The 19,415-nt window shown below is 40.6% G+C and overlaps 1 protein-coding gene across 7 annotated transcripts in view; it reads right to left on the bottom strand.

The window, feature by feature from the left end:
* Positions 1-19,415, bottom strand: part of RBMS1 (RNA binding motif single stranded interacting protein 1) — a 213,243-nt gene that overhangs the window by 8,908 nt on the left and 184,920 nt on the right. For 4 of the 7 annotated variants that reach the window (XM_061135260.1, XM_061135261.1, XM_061135262.1 and 1 more), the window contains exons 5-11: positions 18,194-18,351; positions 15,923-16,002; positions 4,862-4,977; positions 3,962-4,011; positions 3,742-3,835; positions 1,223-1,270; positions 275-325 (exon numbers count right to left, since the gene is read on the bottom strand). In XM_061135260.1, coding sequence (XP_060991243.1) covers positions 275-325; positions 1,223-1,270; positions 3,742-3,835; positions 3,962-4,011; positions 4,862-4,977; positions 15,923-16,002; positions 18,194-18,351 — 597 coding nt within the window. The remainder of the gene's footprint in view (positions 1-274; positions 326-1,222; positions 1,271-3,741; positions 3,836-3,961; positions 4,012-4,861; positions 4,978-15,922; positions 16,003-18,193; positions 18,352-19,415) is intronic. The other 3 variants (XM_061135264.1, XM_061135266.1, XM_061135267.1) reach the window with 3 other exon arrangements.

The raw sequence follows: 19,415 nt of genomic DNA, 5'->3' as shown, positions 1-19,415 counted from the left end.
TTTAAAAACTTTAAAATTTAAAAATTCAGTGAAATGATCTCCTACATTTAAATTCTCGTGGACTGCAAATCTAACTTAATGTCAACTACCAATTTGTTTTAAGATAAGGTGAGTCAAAGTTTTATAATGAACTTATACATTCTCAAAATCCCATATTTAACATTTCCCAAATCCTACACCACCTTTGCGCAAATGGTTTAAATCCAGAGAATGGTTTTTTAACTTACACATAGCTTACTTGAAAACTACAAAGCCATTAAGATGAAAAACTTACGGGATGCTGTAGGATATATGGTTGAGGTTGCATCCAGGAAGGACTTTGCACCTGGAAAAGGAAGGATTTTGGAAGAAACATTGATTTCCATAGGAGCACTACTTATTTCTCTAGAGCTCTTTTAATCATGTTAAAATCTACAGGAGGAAAATAAAGAAACAATACTATCAATTGATTAAAAGGATTTAATTTAAAGCAGTTAGAATTCTTGACAAATTGGTCACTCTGAATAGGATGAAATGATTATTTGAAACCAAGTTCCATCTGCCCACTGAAAAAGTATTTATTGAGTATCAAGCACCAAAGAGGTAAAAAGGCAATAAGACATGGGCCCCACCCTTAAGAAATTTACTATCTAAGCAAGGGAGATAAACAAGTAAACAACTCAAAGAAATAGTGAAAAGTGTTACAATCAAGGTAGGAACATAGGTGCTTTAGGAATACAGAAGAATGAGAATTCATTCCAGCACATCTCACTAGAAACTAACCCTTAAAGTATGTGCTTTTTTAAAGAGTAATCAAATTCAACTCCCTTTTGATACCCAGGACATTGTTTCAGAAATCTTGTCTAGTAGTCAATAATTTCTAGTTAGTGTGAAATATAAAAATCTGAAATTCATATTTAGGAAATTAAACTTTAGTAACTAGATCCTGACATCTACAGTTAAAAGGACATCTATACAGTAGACCCTCTGGACTGAGAAATGATTTGAGAGTCAGATTCTGTGGCAGGGAAGAAAGCAAGGTTGTTCCTGCCACTCTAAAGAAAAGACTATCGACCCATTTCTTGATACCCAAAGCTTTCCTGAGATTAGATTTCAGAATAAGCTTGGCTCTTAATTCTTGAGAACAAAACCCTCCTGTATCTCATTCCCTACTGTTAACTTAAGAGGATCTACAGAGAGGACATGGGGAAGAGTCATGGGGGAAGAATGGATTGTGATTTACCTTGATAGCAGAGCCCCGATACTTGTTTTCTCTGGTTTCCTTTGCCACCTAAGGCAGACCAAAGTTAAGTGCTTCTGCCTCGTTAGCATTTCAGTTATCTGGACTGCAGCCTTTCCCCATCGGGATATTGGTGGTTTCTTGCAGATGCCAATTTCTCAAATCCAATTGTATTAATATAAGCATACAGTAGTTTAGTGGTAAAAGGCCCGCTCCAACACAAGCACCAGGCCTTCACTGAAAACATCACGGGGAGGCGAGCAGCTCCCTACAGACCCCAATTTGGGCCAGATGCACTCATCCGTGGTATATTTCTGTGGTCCTGATAATCTAATAGCTCATATCATCATGGGGTTAGGGAGCCATGACATCTAATCCAATTTTCTTTCTGAAGCAACAAATCTGCTGCTATCAAATTCTTTTCCTCAATTTTCCCTAACTATAAAATGGGAATAATAATCTATATTATGTGAACTCTTTATTGGTTCTTTATTCTCTTTTGAATCATGAATCCTTTTGAAACCTGATGAAGGAAATGGACCTTTCCCTCCGCACCTGACTGCATACCAGTGACATACACTGGTATGCATACCACATACCACTGACACTTTGCATTTAAGAGAATCACAGATCACTTAAAGCCCATTTTCTGACCCCATTGGGCCCCTGAACTTATGGGGTTGAGGATCTAACAAGTAATGCCACGAGGGCCAGGCAATTGGAATGAAATTCCACACGTATCTTAGGGAAACAGATTGCCCAGGAAAAGAAATCAGGCCTTTGTAATGAAATGCTGTTTTCAGTTAGGTCTATCAAGTCTATTAACAACACTGGTCTCCTAATTTTCTTCTACTCTGTGAAATAATTCTGTGGCCAAAATGCTCATTGCCATTATAGTAAAGACAGAAAAAGAGGTTGTGAGGAGATACATTCATAGCTGTACAGTGCATACACTGAAATTAATATGCATAATCTTTCATTTGCCTGAGAATATGCTTACTTGTCCCTATTAGAGGTTGCAAAGTTCAAATAGTTAAGAAAGAAGACTATCCCTTAAAATCAGATACAGGAATTGTTAATTAGGGAAAATGCACTGCAGCAGATCTCAGTGAATCTCAGATAGGCAAGGAAAATAAACAAATCTTAAGCTCAAAATCATTAGAGAGGATTAAATGAGTGAGTGCTACACCAAGCAGATGAGCAGATCCAAGTAGCAGCATAAGAAACTTAACAACCCAAAGAGATAAAAGACAATGAGTGACGGCTCAGAGAAAGGAAGTGAGAAGAATCTAGAAGCTGAGGGAGGCTGTGAATGCTACTTTACAACTTCAGTTTTAGTGTATTTAAACACTTCTCTTTGTTATTCAGAACTACATTTATGCTTTTAGACAGAACCACCTTTGCTATATTGCTTATGTTGACCAATCCATTATTTTTAAAAAGCAGAATGGATATACTCTTACCAGTCAGTTAATCCTGGATGTAAAGTGTAAAGGACGATAATAATCATAGCTAACATTTATTGAGTGCTAATCATATACCAGGTACTGGGTTGAGCTCTTTACACAGATAATCTCCTTTAGTTGTTATCATAAGCCTATGAGATAGAAACTATTATTATCCCCATTTTAAAGATGAGGAAACTGAGGCTTATAGATGTGGAATTACACAGTTATTAGATATTATCCCCTACCACCACAGGGTTACAATTTCTAATTCAATTGTTTTAAAGACAAGAATTCACAAAAGTTTAGTCACACAGGATCTCAACAGTTAACAAAAGTGTATTCCTATGTCTGTAATTGACTCCGTTGGTGTTCCTGTCTGGGCCAAGGTGGTGACCTTGTGAGAGACACTCTGATATGAGAGGGAGAAATACAGGTACACTCAGGATTCATGGAGAATAGGAGCTACCCCTCCAATAAAACCACGTCAATATAACCACAAGGTGCTGAAGGAGATCTTGGTTCTAAGTTGGGAGTGTAAGGTAAAGCCTTTTCAAAAAATATCCTAAATGGGAAGCCGCCTCCCCTTTTTTGGCCTCAAGTCTCACTGCATTGCTCATTTCACATTACCTAATAGAGACACATCTTCATTTATTAGCATATTTACTTGCTGTTTTGTTAGTTTCTGCTGACAAATTAACAAAGGCAACCGTGCAGATCTATTCTGTATTTGACCTAATGGCAATTCTCTTCCAGTTTCAATGTCTGGGACACATGGTGTCCAGCGGCAGGGCCTGTTATAAAGGAAGCATCTGAGTTTGTCCCAATTCTAAAATGATGTGATTTAAAAAACTGACAACTGACAACCATTTCCCTTCGTTGTACATTCTCCTAAACACAAAACTAAATCACGCTGTCAAATAAAAAGCAGCTAATTCTAAACTGGGTATCCAAGCTGCCTAACATTTGACTTAAAATTTCATTATAAAAGTTCACAATTTTCAGATACATAAAAACACAGCCGTGATTCATGGCTGGCAAGTTGTCATACTCTTGATGAATCCTAAAGGTACAAACCTGGTAGGCAGATACAGGAGACGCAATATAGGGTGTAATAGAAGTTTGAGTAATCATTCGGTTTGTAGCAATACTGTATGGTGAAGGATAAAATCTAGAACAAACACAAAAGCCTTTATTAAGTAATCCTTTAAGCACAATCATTCATGGAATAAACGTCTGATATTTTCCACCTTCACATTTTCCCTCTAGCCATTATGTATTTATCTTAATGACATACCCATTCTGTATAGCAGCTGTGGTTGGGTCATAAGTAAGTGTCATTCCAGCCTATGGGAAAGAAAAAGAAACATTCATCTGCAAAGGTACAAATTAAAAATTCCATTTCTCAGACTCATGGCAACAAAAAATGGGGACAGTTTAGTATTTGATAAAACTGAGAGTTTATGTTAAACACACGTAATTATGAATTCAACATGACAATTAAGCTCTAGATTGGCACTGTACAACACAGCAGCCCTCAGTCAAAGACAGCTATTTAAAATTAAATGAAATGCTGAGTCCCTCTACCATACCAGCTACATTTCAAATGTGTTACAAGTGACTAGTGGTAATCTCCAGACAGTACAGACTGTAGGACATTTCTACTGAATGGCAGCTCCTTAGACATTCTTGAACCAATATGTTACTTAAAAAAAAAAGAAACCAAAAAATGAAAGAACAATTTATTTATGGTTAGTATGGGGGAATGGAGGGCCAACATTTTTATTAAGAAATTGAGCTCTTTTTCTGAAGAACATTATTGAAAAGAATTAGGTAAAAAAACCTGAATGACAAATATACTATTTATTTTAATAATATTTAAAATAATTTCTAAATAATTAAAACTGTAATTCTAAGAAACCATAACATTAAAGACCACTTGTGCATTTCTTACAGCAATTTAAAATGCTTTTTTTTGGGGGGAAAAAAAAAATGTTGCTAACTGGTAAACATGGCTGTTTCCATCACCTATGGTCTGTCTGTGAGAAGTTCTCATGTGACACTATCTGGATAATGAAGTTTTAACCCTAGCCCCTATTTTAGAAATGTGATAACCATGTCAAGATGCTGCACATGTAACTACTCTTGTATTTTTTGTGATGACACAGTCCCACAGAAGTTTCAAGAAAGGACTTACAAGTCTCACCTCTCCTTCTCTGTGCCAGGGCCGTCCATTTGGGATGTATTTGTTTGGGTTCTGTCTCTTCTTCTGTCCGCCATCCGCAAATTTACACAATAACGGTTCTGTAGGAGCTGAATAAACAGGGAAAAATAATAGGAAACCAGAATTGTATGTGTCGACGAGAGACAAAGTGTAACTGAATTCTTTTTTTTTAAATAGGAGCAGTGTTGGTGCTCAAAGGGAACTGAGAGAATACTTCAAGGCAAAAGTTTATTCAGACCCTTAGAAGAGGATCCACTGGTGAGAAATACAGTACACAAAATGTTAGTTATTTTGTTCAAACTGGAGTGTAATAAAACATTTAAAGAGCTACTCCAAAGAGGCAAAGGCAGTTTTTGATTCACTCGTGTATTTCTTTAGGTGTGGGTACTCTTCTCTTCATTCTGGGCCCTCTTCAACTCCATCTCTGTAAATCTTCAAATGTAACTAGGATTGTCACCCTCCCCTCCTCTACTTAAAAATGTTCCCGTAATTTTCCATTATAATTCCTCAGAGAGGTCTTCACTTCTTCCAGGAGAAAACAAGTTCCCCTGTAAACTGCTCACACTGTACTTTTTTTTTTTAATAGGAGCTTACTATTCATTCATACGATTTAAAAAATTTTAATTTAAAAAAAATTGGAGTGTAATTGCTTTACAATGTTGTGTTACTGTCTATGTTACAACATGAATCAGCCACAGGTATACATACATTCCTTCCCTCTTAAGCCTTCCTCCCACCCTCCCCTTCCTACCCTTGAGGTCATCACAGAGCGCTGAGCTCCCGTGCTATATGGCAGCTTCCCACTAGCTATCTATTTTACACATGGGAGTGCATATATGTCAATGCTGCGTTCTCAATTCGCACGCCCACCTGCCCAGCCCCCGCCACACTGCATTTTTATTTGGAGCATCTATAATACTTTGTGACTGTGGGTATCTCTCTGGTGTCTATCTCCCTTCTAGAGTATAAGCTCCGTGGGGCCAGTGACTTCTCTTCATCCCTGTTACCTCTAGTGCCTAAGTGTCTGGCATGCTGCAGGCACTTATTCCATCTTGGGTGAATCAACAAATTAATACAATCAGGTCTTATTTATTTGGGGGCTATAGCAGGGAAACAGCAAAGGTTTTTTTGGGCCTTTAATCATCCCACTTGGAGTTGCTTTACAATATATCCACCTCATAAAATGATCCCAAAAAACTGTCAAAGAAAAGCAAAAGGGGCCTAAGATGCACAGACTTTTCTCACCAGGGTTACACCTTCATTAGCCAAAAAAGAAAAGGAAAAAAAAAAAAAAAGCAACACCACAGTAGGCCAGCCATAACTTCTTTTTAAAAATGTTTTTTTCTATAATGGAAACGGCAGTGTCTTCCTAAAAGTCGTGCATGTTTCAGTATGTTTCTAGTTAACATAATAAAGATAAGCACACCTTCCTGTCTGGCTCTTACATTCAGTCCTTTGTCTACCGTGGAATGGTGATTACTACTTTCAAGTTCTGTTTCAAAGTTAAATAACCATGAAGAGAAAAATATTACTTGTGGAAAATTTACTCCTTTCTCCTCTGCCTCTTATTATCCTAATTCATCTCTTATTTTATATCACTATTACCCACCCACTAATGACAGGGTATGGAAGCAATAGTGTCTCTCAATACTGCTCTGCCAAAAAAACAAAACGTAACCAAAACCCTGCTGCCAGCCCTCCTGCAGGCTGTCCCCTGGCACTCCTTTCCCCTCTCCCCGGCTGAGTTGCTCCAGAGGGATGGGCTGGCACGTGAGCTCAGGTCTGAATGGCACCGCACTGCGATGCGCGTCTGGAGGTGAGAGCAGAACCGTCCTGTGTCTGGGGAGACACGTGTGCCCCGCCACTCACAGGGGGGCCCGGAGTCTCCCTTCTGACTCCCTTACCTCCCCCACCCGCCGATTTCCTGAGCGAGGAACTTCCATTCTTCCATTTAAGGCAAGCTGGGTGTGATGGAAGATGGACAGGGGCCAAATCCTACATTCCTAAACCACATTCTCTTGTCTCTTCAAACAAACAAAAAAAAAAGCTACTGACTTTTGGAAATTTCCACCTCCGCCAACAATCACTGAAGGTAAAGTGAATGGATGCAGTGAAACCAGAGAGCTTTCTAATCACTGACAATGCTTTTAATCCTGCAACTGGCCCTTCAGAATCAGATGGAAATGGGGCCGAGAAAAGACGGCACTCAAGCAGAAGTGGAGAGAGCCAGTCGAGGCCAGCGATGCCTCATCCTTGACTTCTGAGGATAAACTGAGAACTTAGAGAGAAACAAGAGCTCGCTCTCCACTGATCTGGAAAGGTCCTTACAGTAACAAATGTTTCCTCCAATGACATCTGAGGGTTTTAGATTCTGTCTCCCCATAACCTTGCGGAGCAAGAGAGAGTAAACTCCATGGTGCTGGCACTTTGCGGGGCTTCACTTTGGGGAAGTGCTTTTATCTAGAGGCATTATAAAGACCAGCTCGGAGACGGAAAGTCAAATTTAAAAAAAAGTTCACTTGAAAGGGAACAACGCAAATGCACCATTTTCCCTCCATTAGCAGAGAAAGAAGGCGACCAGGTCAGACTCATTCTGGAAGTTCCCCAGGGCTGCCCAGGCAGGCAGGAGTGAATGGAGGCGGCTGGGGAGCCATCCTTGGGCCAAGGCTGTGCCTTTGCTGAGAGGCCAAACAGGCCTTCCCTATCTGTGCGAAGGTGCTCCCAACACATTTTCATTCATCTCGACTATGCTCTGTCAACGAAAAAGCAATTTCATGCAACAATCAAGCCTGCTAAAGACGTGTAATGAGGAGGTAAACATCAAGTGAGCAATGACATGTTTGCAAATATATCATTTAAAATGAAACAAATGGAACAGAATGTAGTTGAATCTTTCAAAGTGAATTACATTTGCTACATGATTCTGCACTGTCATTAAGATATTTTCCTTCCTCTAAAACCAAAAAGGTAAGTCGTTAAAACAGTGTGTCTATTGGCAGGTGTCCCATATCTTAGGAAAACAAATTTCTTATTTCAAAGAACTATAACCCAGTCAGAGAAGGTAATGGCAACCCACTCCAGTACTCTTGCCTGGAGACTCCCATGGACAGAGGAGCCTGGTGGGCTGCAGTCCATGGGGTCGCAAAGAGCTGGACATGACTGAGCGGCTTCACTTTCACTTTTCACTTTCAGGCATTGGAGAAGGAAATGGCAACCCACTCCAGTGTTCTTGCCTGGAAAATCCCAGGGACAGGGAAGCCTGGTGGGCTGCCATCTATGGGGTTGCACAGAGTCGGACACGACTGAAGCGACTTAGCAGCAGCAGCAGCATAACCCAGTAGAAATGACACAGTTTTTAGACAGTTGTTGGGTCTTTGCTTCAGGGAAAAAGGAATGCCCTAGTATTCTGCGTGAGGCAACATACAATTCTAACCACTTCCTTCCTCTATTACTATGTTCTCTGGTCTGTTTCGCAGTTGAAATTTTCACCAAGTGCCTAATCTCTGGCATCGACAGTCCCTCCTAAGGAGCTGTGAGCCACAGGGGGATGCCCATGATGGCTTTCTGCACATCTCCACCAAGTTGTGTCCTTACCCATATTCTGAAGTTCAGACTCTGCAGCAATTTATTTAGGCTCAACTGTCTTTCCTGGACACCTACACTCAACATCATTTCTAGAATGCCTGCTTTGATTAAGCACTGTAGCACATGATCAGACCTCCCAGACACCCTCCTCACTTTTCTAATCCAACTGCTCAGAGGACTCCAAGTTCTCTTCTGTTTCTAACAAAGTGGAGTTTTTCCTCACCATATTCCAACAGCTGGAGAAATGACTACCCCCCAGCTCCCATTTTTTTCTAGCTATGCAGCATTTTATCCCAAATAACAGTCTGTAAGATATAAACTGCCTTTGATAGAAGCTTTTCTATCAGTTTTGGAAAAGTAGCCCACTCAGCAACTATAGGGGCTTCCCTGGCGGCTCAGATGGTAAAGAATCTGCCTGAAATGTGGGAGACCTGGGTTTGATCCAGGTTTCTCCAGGGTTGGGAAGAACCTCTGGAGAAGGGAATGGCAACCCATTCCATTATTCTTGCCTGGAGAATCCTATGGGCTACAGTCCATGGGGTCGCACAGAGTTGGACATGACTGAGCGACTTTCACTTCACAGCAACCGTCATCAGCTTTCTTAATGATCGTGTCAGCTACTTAACTAATAACATGCAAGAAACTATCCAAGACTCTTAAAAATTTTGATCTAAGGATCTAATAAATACTAACCTTTTTGTGTGTGCACAACATGGTTTCCTGTTTCAGTCCCTTCTTTGTTTATAACCAAACCTTGTGGTCCTGTCTACCATGGGGCACAACTCTGGCTTCTCTCTGCAGATGCATACCCTCCCACACAGGCTCTGTTAGGGTCTGTCTCTCCTTTCCTGACCCTTACAGTGGTTCCATATCCCATTCAGCTTTCCATGTCAGAAAAATAATGGGTAAACAACATTCAAGTCAGGTTAAAGAGAAACCAAAAACACAATCTTTTCCCATCACTCCAACATAAATATTTCAATATTCTACATTTACTACTTTTCTAAGTCTATATTTATTTTTCATTTTTGCAGTGATGGGGCTTTTATCATTTACATTGTAGCCCTTTATCTTGCTACAGAATCTTTTTTTCTAATGGTTACATAATGTTCTATTTGAAAAGGGATCATGTATAGTTTCTTTGTTTTTATAACTAACGCTGTGTGAACATCTGTGTGTGTTATATATTTTATCTCTTTGATCCCAGTGCCAATGTGATGCTAGTGGTCAGATTCTATGCTGGTTGGAACAATGGATCTAGATTAGTCTTTCTGGGTTTGAATTTTGGCTTTTCCATTTTACTAGCTAGTGATTCCAGGCAGGTCTTTGGTTTCATAATATGTGAAATGGAGACCATTAAGAGTGCTTACTTCAAAACACTGTTACAATTAATATATATAAATATACATAAAATACACAGAACAATTCAATAAGTATTAGTTACTATTATTATTCCTGTGATAACAGGAGGAGCTCAAATTTTGAGCTGTGGCTCCTCCTTTGAATTGTTAAATTCTTGGGAGAGGAACTTCTGGTTCAGAAGTTATAAACGTTTTTAGGGACTGGCCTGTTTTCCTTGGGATTTGGTTCTGTGAGATTTAAAGAGCTGGCTATGGTTGCTACGTTGCCTTGATGTAGACTAAAGAAATGTTTAAGTTGTAGTTAGGGATGAAGTTACTGGCAAATGCCTTTTAGAAAACTGTTTCATAGTAACACTTACATCTTTAACTCAAGATCCTTATGCTTTAATAAAATCTTACTTCACTATTTGTGGGCTTCCCAGGTGGCGCTAGTGGTAAAGAACCCGCCTACCAATGCAGAAGACATAAGAGACATGGGTTTGATCCCTGGGTTGGGAAGATACCCTGCAGGAGGGCATGGCAACCCACTCCAGTATTCTTGCCTGGAGAATTAGATGGAGAGAAGTCTGGCAGGCTACAGTCCACAGGGTTGCAAAGAGTCGGGATAGGACTGAAGTGACCTAACACGCACACACCACTATTTACTGTTCCTCTTGAGCAGGACCCGACAGTGGAAAGGGGTAAAACTGACTGCAGGCTGCTGTAGCTGGGTGTGATCCACGGTGTTAACAGCTGCCTGAAGGCAGTCTCCTCCTAAGCCTGGCACAACACTCAGCTAAGTGTCTTCAGCTAAAACATGGGCACACGTCTAGTTGAGGTCCCTTGTCACTTTTTAAAAACCAGACTTCCCTTCTGGTAGAGAATGAGTTTTAGTTTCGGATCTGCAAGACAGTCCTCACCCCACTGGCCTCCCAGGATGCTTCTGCTTTCTCGGCGATGATTTACTCATGATTTACCTTTGGAAGGAACATCTCAACAGAATGTGCATTCAGACTCCGTTCTACTGTACGCACTGGTGAAAGAGACGGGAACCATCACAATCCCAGAGGTCTGAGCACATTGTCCTAAAGGTACCAGGACCATTGCACATGTCTTCAAGTATCTTCTTTTGTCCTAGAGTCACCCAAATTTTCTATTTTTAGCAGAGTAAATGAAGCTTAAGCCAAACATGCAGGAAACGAAATGGGCAATAAAAGCCCTTGAAAGATGTCCAGCCTTTTTACCAGATTTGTAATTTTTCCTCTAAACATTACCTTTTCTGCCTTCTGGCACTGAACAAGGCCCAAATAATTTTACCTACCTATGGAACATTCCAGAACATGGGTAAGAGCAGTTTTCAAGCCCTACCGGGCATATACCCAAACTGAAAAGTCAAGGTAATACAGAAAGCAGATGTAAAACAAGTTGGGGTCTTTGCATGGAGTTGGCCAGCCGTCACATATGCACTTCACTGGAGCTCCCTTGCCTGCACAGGAGAAGCTTCAGGCAATGCGGCAGAATGAAGCCAGCGTGAGGCTGGGAATCTAACCAGCAATTGCATATCCAATGACTAGGCACTTCTTTTCTTTTTTAAAAAAAAAACTCTCTGCCCCGAGCATACAAGGACATCTTCACACTCCATTAATGTCACGGAGAGGTCTGGAAGGAGAGACGTGATCATACAGCCTTCTGCAGCACTGGATATGCGTGTGGCCTTTGTCCATGGAGTGTATGCTGTGTGTCTCCCACAGAGGCAAAGACTGTGGGTGCAGGGCAAGCAGCCCTAGAAGAGTTCCAGCTAACATGCCATATGCATTTATACTCTCTTCTAGGAAGATACTGGAAAAACATTTTTCAGACAAATCTCTGAAGCATGACCATAAGTGACAGTGTCTTTGCCTTGGGTCCATCTCCTAATTTGGACCTCAGTTCTACCCATCTCTTGTTTCTAACATTCACTGTGTGGGAAAGCAACACTGCTATACTATTTCTCCATAATGGAATTTTTATCAACCCAATAGGACATACTGTTTTTAAATTTCTATGGAATTCACCTAGATTGTCTCACAAAGAAGTTCTTTTACCCTCATGGTCCTTTCAAGTAAATGTGACTTTGCTAGTGCAAACCAGCTAGCACTCAAAACCAAGGTAAATCCAAACAAAAGAAAATGCTTCAGCATTTTCAGAGAAAAGCGAGAGCCTGAGTGGGGAGAAGGATAGAAGGAAAGGCATTCTGAGAAATCTCTTTTCCTTCCAACTGTAATGTATGCTTGAAGAATCTGCCATAAGATAAAGCCTTTGTGAAAATATGGTAATAACAGACACAAAAGCACAAGATTTTTTAAAAAGCAGCTTCAGAAAGAAGACTGCATAAAATGTCGTGATGTGGTTGAGTGGATTTTTATGGAACTCTAAACATGCATTACCAGGCCCCACATAGGGGACTGAGCTACAACATCCTGGCATGAAGAGAGTGTTGGCAGACGGATGGGTGGTACTGGAGAAATGACATAGCTGAGCTCCTCCTGCTTTGCCATCTAGAGACTTCCTCTCTAGTGTCACGCAGTGAATTAACTGCTCAGTTTCCTAATTTTCAAAAAGTGTCTTTGAGGGACTGTGTCTAATGTGTGTTTCTTTTCTACACTTGGTTCCAATGTCACATGCAAATCACCAGTCGTGCAAAAATCGGAGTACTCTGACAGAAACCATCCTGGATAATTCTGCTTATGCCAGCTAAACAACTTGCATCATTAAATAAACCATCCTCTGACTGTATTTATGAAATGTTATGTCTGCCTAGCAATAAGCCTACATTATTTAAACATGAAAGTGGAGGCCCATTCAATTTACCCTTGTCTGACAATATTTTTTCTTTTTCATCTGGTTCTACTGAAAGTAATCATATGCACTCCATGAAGAAACCCATGTGACAGTGCAGTCAGTCAGGTAATTGGAGGGGAGAGAGAGGCATTAATAAACAGACTGTTTGTTAGTCAAAGATAATTCTTGTATTTACATGGACAGAAAACAATCCAGAGCTGTTGAAAATGGTTTCAATTCTGGTGTGGGTTCTCCAGTCCACTGGAGACTTGTTTTGGGGAAAGGTTGTTCATTGAACAGTGGGCTTCCCAACCTGCATTGTACATTTCAAACTCCTACCAAAAAAGCAGCCCAACCTATTATAGGCAAAATCTATCCCCAAAGGCCATCAAAATAGCCAGCCACGAATCTTGTGATAAGCACTCCATATGAAAAATGCTCTTGAAAACCCTTTGGTAAACCTCTGCTGGTACAGGGTGATGCATAGGCTTTTGGTGCCTACTGCAAAATTAAAATATAAAACACAGCCCTCGCCACTAAAGAACTCGTAGTCTAGTCGGGAACCAATACTGAAACACAGGAGAGATCATCACACATCAGAAAATGGCATAAAGTTAAGTCCTGGTTTGAATAAAGAGAACGGCTTGACCACACAGCCGTCCTCCCTAGGGGATGCTCCTCTCGGAGAAAGAACTGATCTGGTTCTTACACCCTCTCTGACCCTCAGCACTACTTGGAAGAAACTATTCATTATTAGCTGCAAAGGTGCAGAGAATCCTACAATCATTTATGTGTGGTTTGGAAATCAGGTCTTTTTTTTTTTTTCCCCCCTAGAATGGGTGTGACCAACAATCTTCGAATCTACTTCAAAGGAAACAGTTAAATGACACAACCATGAAGTCCTTTGGAGAAAAAAGGAAACTGGCCAACCTCAATTCGTGACATGCTAAGATCTATTTTACTCAGGGAACTGGCAGATCTTATCTTAGGCTGATACAACATCAAAATAAAAGGGTGCTGTGGTGTTTTTCCTTCTTGAAATTCCCCTGTCGCATTCAAGAACAAGCTGACAAAGTAAGGAGGTCATAGGTGTGTGGATGAGCAGCCCTTCGAAGGGACTCATGTAATCCTCTGGGGTCCTGACTATGCAGAGGACGGCAAGCGGAGGGAGGAGGACATGGGGGAGTGAGAAGACCACAGGGGCAGCTGTGTGCAGGGGCCTTGCAAGGCCTGCAGGCAAGGTTGACAGCAGGCTCCCACCTATGAAATCTTTCCTTTGTCTCTACTTAGTTGGAGGGTAAAAACAATCCCTTCTTGTTTTCTTTTCAACTCAAAAGAAAACTGCCTAAGAAAAACAAAAAAGGAAGCTTTTTCACAAGGCTGAGTTCCTTGAAAGAATGTACTACCAGATCTTGTATTTTATGCTTCAAACTCATGTCAGTAGGCAGTTCAAGCTCACATACAGCCATGCAAACTGCATCCTATCAGGTTTCGGTTAAAGGATGCATTTAGTTCATGGTATCGCACATACTTATAAGTGAATTCTCTATGAAGTGGGACTCACCTGGATACCGAAACTAAAGTGGATCCCTAACCATAATCATCAGCCATCCAGTTAAAGATGGAGCCTTAGAGCTACAGGAGAATAAATACTAAACACTAGTTACACATGCACACATGGAAACATCTTCTAGCCTGTGGTCAGCCACTTGCACGCCAGCTTGTAAACAGTGTTGTCTTGGTAAATAGTGTAGTTAAATTTATGCAAAATAACAAACAGTTATTGGTGCTTAGTAAGGTTCAAGTACTGAGCTAGGCATGAGAAGCGAAAGATGAGAAAACAGGCTCTGTCTTCAAGGAGCTCAGCTTAGTGCACTGTCGTGTGTGAACCTGTTAAATGCCGCCCCACAGGTGGGTGTCCGCAGGGAGCTATGCAGACGGTAACCCAACGGGAGCAGAGGAGGCTGCTGAAGTGGGGAGGCAGGCCTTGACCAGAATCTTGAGGGGTGAGAAGGGAACAGCCAAGTTAAAGGGAATGCAAGTGAAACCATCTCCTTAGGTCTGCGGTGTGGGAGCAGTTTAGGGAGAGGGCTGTGCAAACTGGTGAAAACTGTGAAGAACGAGAGTTTAGGTAAGGGTGAGAGGCTGAGTGAGGACCAGTGATGCTGAGGGTCTGGACAGGCTGGAGCTCACTGTATTTCAGAGTAGGTTTAGTAGGAGTCAGAGGAGGTGTGATGTTGGAATGAAATCTCCTGAGGCGCACTGTTCTCAGTCAAGACAACACAGGTCAGAGCAACGGCAGGAGGAGGCTATGGAGGAGTGGATGGAGGGGCCATAGCAGCTGAGTCCAGGCAATATAAGCAGGGAGGGCTAACACAGGTTGAAATAATCTAGAACAAAGGCAGGAGCTGGGGTAGAAAGTACCATTGTCCTCAGTGGATATGACTGAATGACAGAATATTTACTGAATGATAAGGTGTGTTAGAGGATGCTTTCAGCATCCAGGGAGGAGAGGTTTCCAATCCTCTGCAAGTCACACAGCTCCTTACCAGTACGCCTGCTTCCATTCATATACATATCTTTATTTTATATTTACATATTCATTTTATTTTTTGAATTTAAAAACATTCATTAGGGTATAGTGATTTACTATGTTGTGTTAGTTTCTGCTGCATAGCAAAGTGTATCAGTTATACATAAACCCATATCCACTCTTTTAGAGTCTTTTCCCATCAGATCGTTACAGAGAACTGAGGAGAGTTCCCTGTGCTATACTGTAGGTTCTTATTTGTTGTCGTTTTTCAGGTGTGTCCTATTCTTTTGCCATCCCACGGACTGTAGCCCACCAGGCTCCCCTGTCCACGGGATTTCCCAGGTAAGAATACTGGGGTGGGTTGCTATTTCCTTCTCCAGGGGATCTTCCCGACCCAGGGATCGAACCCGGGTCTCCTGCAGGTCTCCTGCATTGCAGGCAGATCCTTTACTGCTGAGCACCGGGGAAGTCCAGGTTCCTATCAGTCATGTATTTTATACACGGTAGAGTAGTGTGTATTTGTCAGACTCAACCTCCCAATTTATCCCTCCTCCTACCCCTCCCTGGTAAACATGAGCTTGTTTCCACATTGAAACAGCTGGGAGAAGTGAATTTTGACGTCTTTTTGCAGATCCAAAGAAATAAATTTTAAAGAGCTAAATGAGGAGTTTTTTGGTTTTGATATGAGAGTCACCACATCCTAAAATTATAAATAACAGAAAAAACTACTAATATAATTTTAGACAAACAACATACCAGAAACTCCGGGTGGTGTCTTAATGAATTTTCCATTAAAATGACCAATAACAGCTTCACACTTTTCTGTTGATTCCATCCTATTTATACATAAAAATAAGACATAAATAATCAAAGATATCTTAATTTTCATTTTGTTCTGTGCACAAGAATACAATCTTATAGGTTTATTTGCTACAAATGAAATCTCACAAAAAAAAGTGAGTGATAAGAAAAAGTGGGTTTATTCTGTCATTTATTTAAGTGTTGTTTGTGTGCTTCCACGGTAAAATGAAAACCTGATAACCAGAGTACCTTCAGAATCATAAAAGAAAGAAATTATACCTTTAATCAAGCATGCAAAATGTATAATTTTTTTCTACTTATTGAAATTATAATCAATACACAATAGCTTTATTAGTTATGATACTGAATTTAAAACAAAAATACCAAAAAAAACAAAACAAAACAAAACAAAAATACCAGTTTAAACTACTAGTGTATTTAGTGCTGCTAGGATACTGCTCATTTTAGAGATGGTCCTTCCTATTACTTATTCACAAAACGACAGACTCAAAAGTCATGAAATGAATTGGGGCTGAACAGAGGATGTGTCTTACAAGTTTTTCACCTTAGCTTCAAGTTTAAAATTAGTGAAGTCAATTATGTTCCTTCTTGGCTTTAGAGGAAGAATTAAAGGATGGAGCCTAACAACTTATTCTACATCTGCAAAAACATTTCAGGGGAATTAAATAATTTTGATTTATTTTTCTTTAATGGAGGAAACACTGAATAATCTGCTGAAAATGCACTGTACTCCTGGAATACCCAGAATAGTTGCACTTTGGTTTTAATGGGTGGTAATAGTGACTGAAGTCGCTCAGTCGTGTCCGACTCTTTGCGACCCCATGGACTGTGGCCTACTGGGCTCCCCAGTCCATGGGATTTTCCAGGCAAGGGTACTGGAGTGGGTTGCCATTTCCTTTGCCAGTTGATCTTCCCGACCCAGGGATAGAACCCAGGTCTCCCGCATTGCAGGCAGACGCTTTACCCTCTGAGCCACTAGGGAAGCCCCTAATGGGTGGTAATAGTGGTAATTAAAAAGCATTAGAATTTAACTGGGTTTCATCTTCGGATATAGAAACGAAAGTCCTTCATCTGCTTTCAGAAGAACACCCACAAAAGGACGATTTTCAGATGGCGCTGGGCCTTTCACTGTTTCACCTGATCCTTTTAACCCATGAAGTGCACAATGGGTTCTGGCCTTGGTGACTTTCCACTTGTAGAATATTTTAGTTTTATTATAAAATCATCTGGTCTAACAGAAAGAGCAATGGGTTGAAAGCCAGAAGAACCAAGTACTAGACCTTGCTTCATTGCTTCACAACCCCATGACAACGTCCTTTCTTTAACTCAATTCTTTTCATATGTGAAGCGTGAACAATGCTTGCTTTGTTGATCTCACAGGCCTGTGGTAGATGCGATTGTCATCAAACAGGATAATGCATAGGAAAGTAAAAAGTCAGCAATCCCCCCCCCCCCCCCCGCCCAAAATCAAAGTCAATACTTTAAAACATGTAGACATTATTGGTTACTGCACAGAATTAATAGGTTGCTAAGCACTGTAAAATCAGTTTTTGTATGTGGGCTTTCAGATTTGAATTATGTCAAAATCAAAGCAAGCAAACTAACCACTGCACTGAAGTACCCTTTCTGGGGAGGAAGGTATAAAAGTAAGATGAAGGAATGAGGATGCTTTAGACATGTGCAACATTTTACTTCTTAAAAAACAATCTGAAGCAACAGCTGTAAAGTGTTATAACGTCTGTAACAACTGGTGGTTAGGTGTCTGCTGTACTCTTCTCAATGTGTGAAATATTTCATTAAAAAATCTAATTTACTGATTTTATTGATGATGAACCAAAGTTCTACCTAATGAGACAAAAATACCAATTTCTTTATGAAATTTAGGAACCTGTGATTATTTTTTTAAGCAGTTTAGGCAACCTGATCTAATTAGTCAAAATATTAAGGAAACACACTTGCAAAACTATTGCTCATGTGGTATTTCCTTACCCTGAGTCTCCAAATATTTAGGGTCCTCAGGTTTAAGAATGCCAGTGAGCTTCCAAAGAGCTGGGGGAGATGCAAATTATTTTTGTGCATAATTTAAGTTCATGGTTCAACTGGCTCCTATAACCCTGGCTTAAATCCTCTCTTCTTGCTCAATTTTTATTCTCCAGGAAATGCAGCAGAACTATTGTTGACATGAAGGTAGGGCAGTGTGCTTACCTAGCAAAGCCAACACCACGACTTGTCCCACTGGAATCGCGTAGTATCCTTGTAGAAATCACTTGTCCAAATGGTTTCAGCATATTTTCAAGTTCTTGCTCATCCATGGACAGTGGCAAATTAGAAATATATAAGTTGGTAGGATCTTGTTCCTGTTGCTAAAACGGAACAGGGAATTATCTGTTAATTTCTAATCGAAGGTGAGATATTTACACGAACACACTTTTACTTAGCCACTCTCTGAGTTCAGGTCCCTTTAAAGTACTAGCAAGTGAGACCATGGGAGCTACAGAACACCCAAGTCACCCTGGACACTCAACAACAGAGTCTGAAGCTTGGACAATCTGTGCAGGTCAGTCGCAATTCCACCAAACCATTCTTGGCAGGTTTGGAAGTGGAAGTGCTGGCAGGCACTGCTAAGCTGGAGGATGCCATCATGGAAGTACAAGTCTCAGCTGTTTGCAGTGTTCTGAAAAATAACTAACCTTGCCTCCACTACTATTTTTAGGAGCCCATTTCGGGCACACTATTGCACAGATGGTGGTTACTGCTAATAATTTGATCCAGAGACACATGATGGATTCTGGACCAAGTCATCCAAAATTCAGCTGTGGTTTGCCCAAATTCCCTTCTTTTGCTCTATGGTGGAGTCCTTACTACCTTGATCTGTGGTCACCAATGGAAAATAGAGGGCTCTTAAGCTAACAAAAACAAAAAACCTACAAAGCCATATAAAATGACAGACTAGAGGCACAGCAAATTTTAGAATCTGGATAAAGCTAAACTCAAGTGTAGAAGGGGGTAGGGCATTCTGGGAAATCTTTGCTATTCAAAGAGTGATCCAGGAGCCAGCTGTGATGGAATTACCTGAAAGCTTACTAGAAATGTAGGATCCCAGGTCCGATCTCAGACTGATGTTATCAGAGACTGCATTTTAACAAGATCTCCAGGAAGTACAAATGCATATGAAAGTCCAAGAAGCAACAATTAGACCATTTCCCACTCACCCTTCCATTGCGGAAGTAAAATCAGCTGAAATCAAACATAAGAACTGAGTTTTCTGAGAATCAGTAACTGCTACATATAATTCTGCCTTTTTATACAGTTCATGGGGTTCTCACGGCAAGTATCTTGATTTACTAAGAGTTTGGTGTTAAATCATGAGGAAATAAGCTTACATGACAACTGGAATATTTTCTGAGCAAATAAAAATTCACCATGG

The sequence above is a fragment of the Dama dama genome, chromosome 33 (assembly GCF_033118175.1).
Source record: "Dama dama isolate Ldn47 chromosome 33, ASM3311817v1, whole genome shotgun sequence".
In the NCBI taxonomy this organism is placed as follows: domain Eukaryota; kingdom Metazoa; phylum Chordata; class Mammalia; order Artiodactyla; family Cervidae; genus Dama; species Dama dama.
Note: the sequence above shows the minus strand (reverse complement) of the source record. Positions and strands in the feature narration are given on the sequence as shown.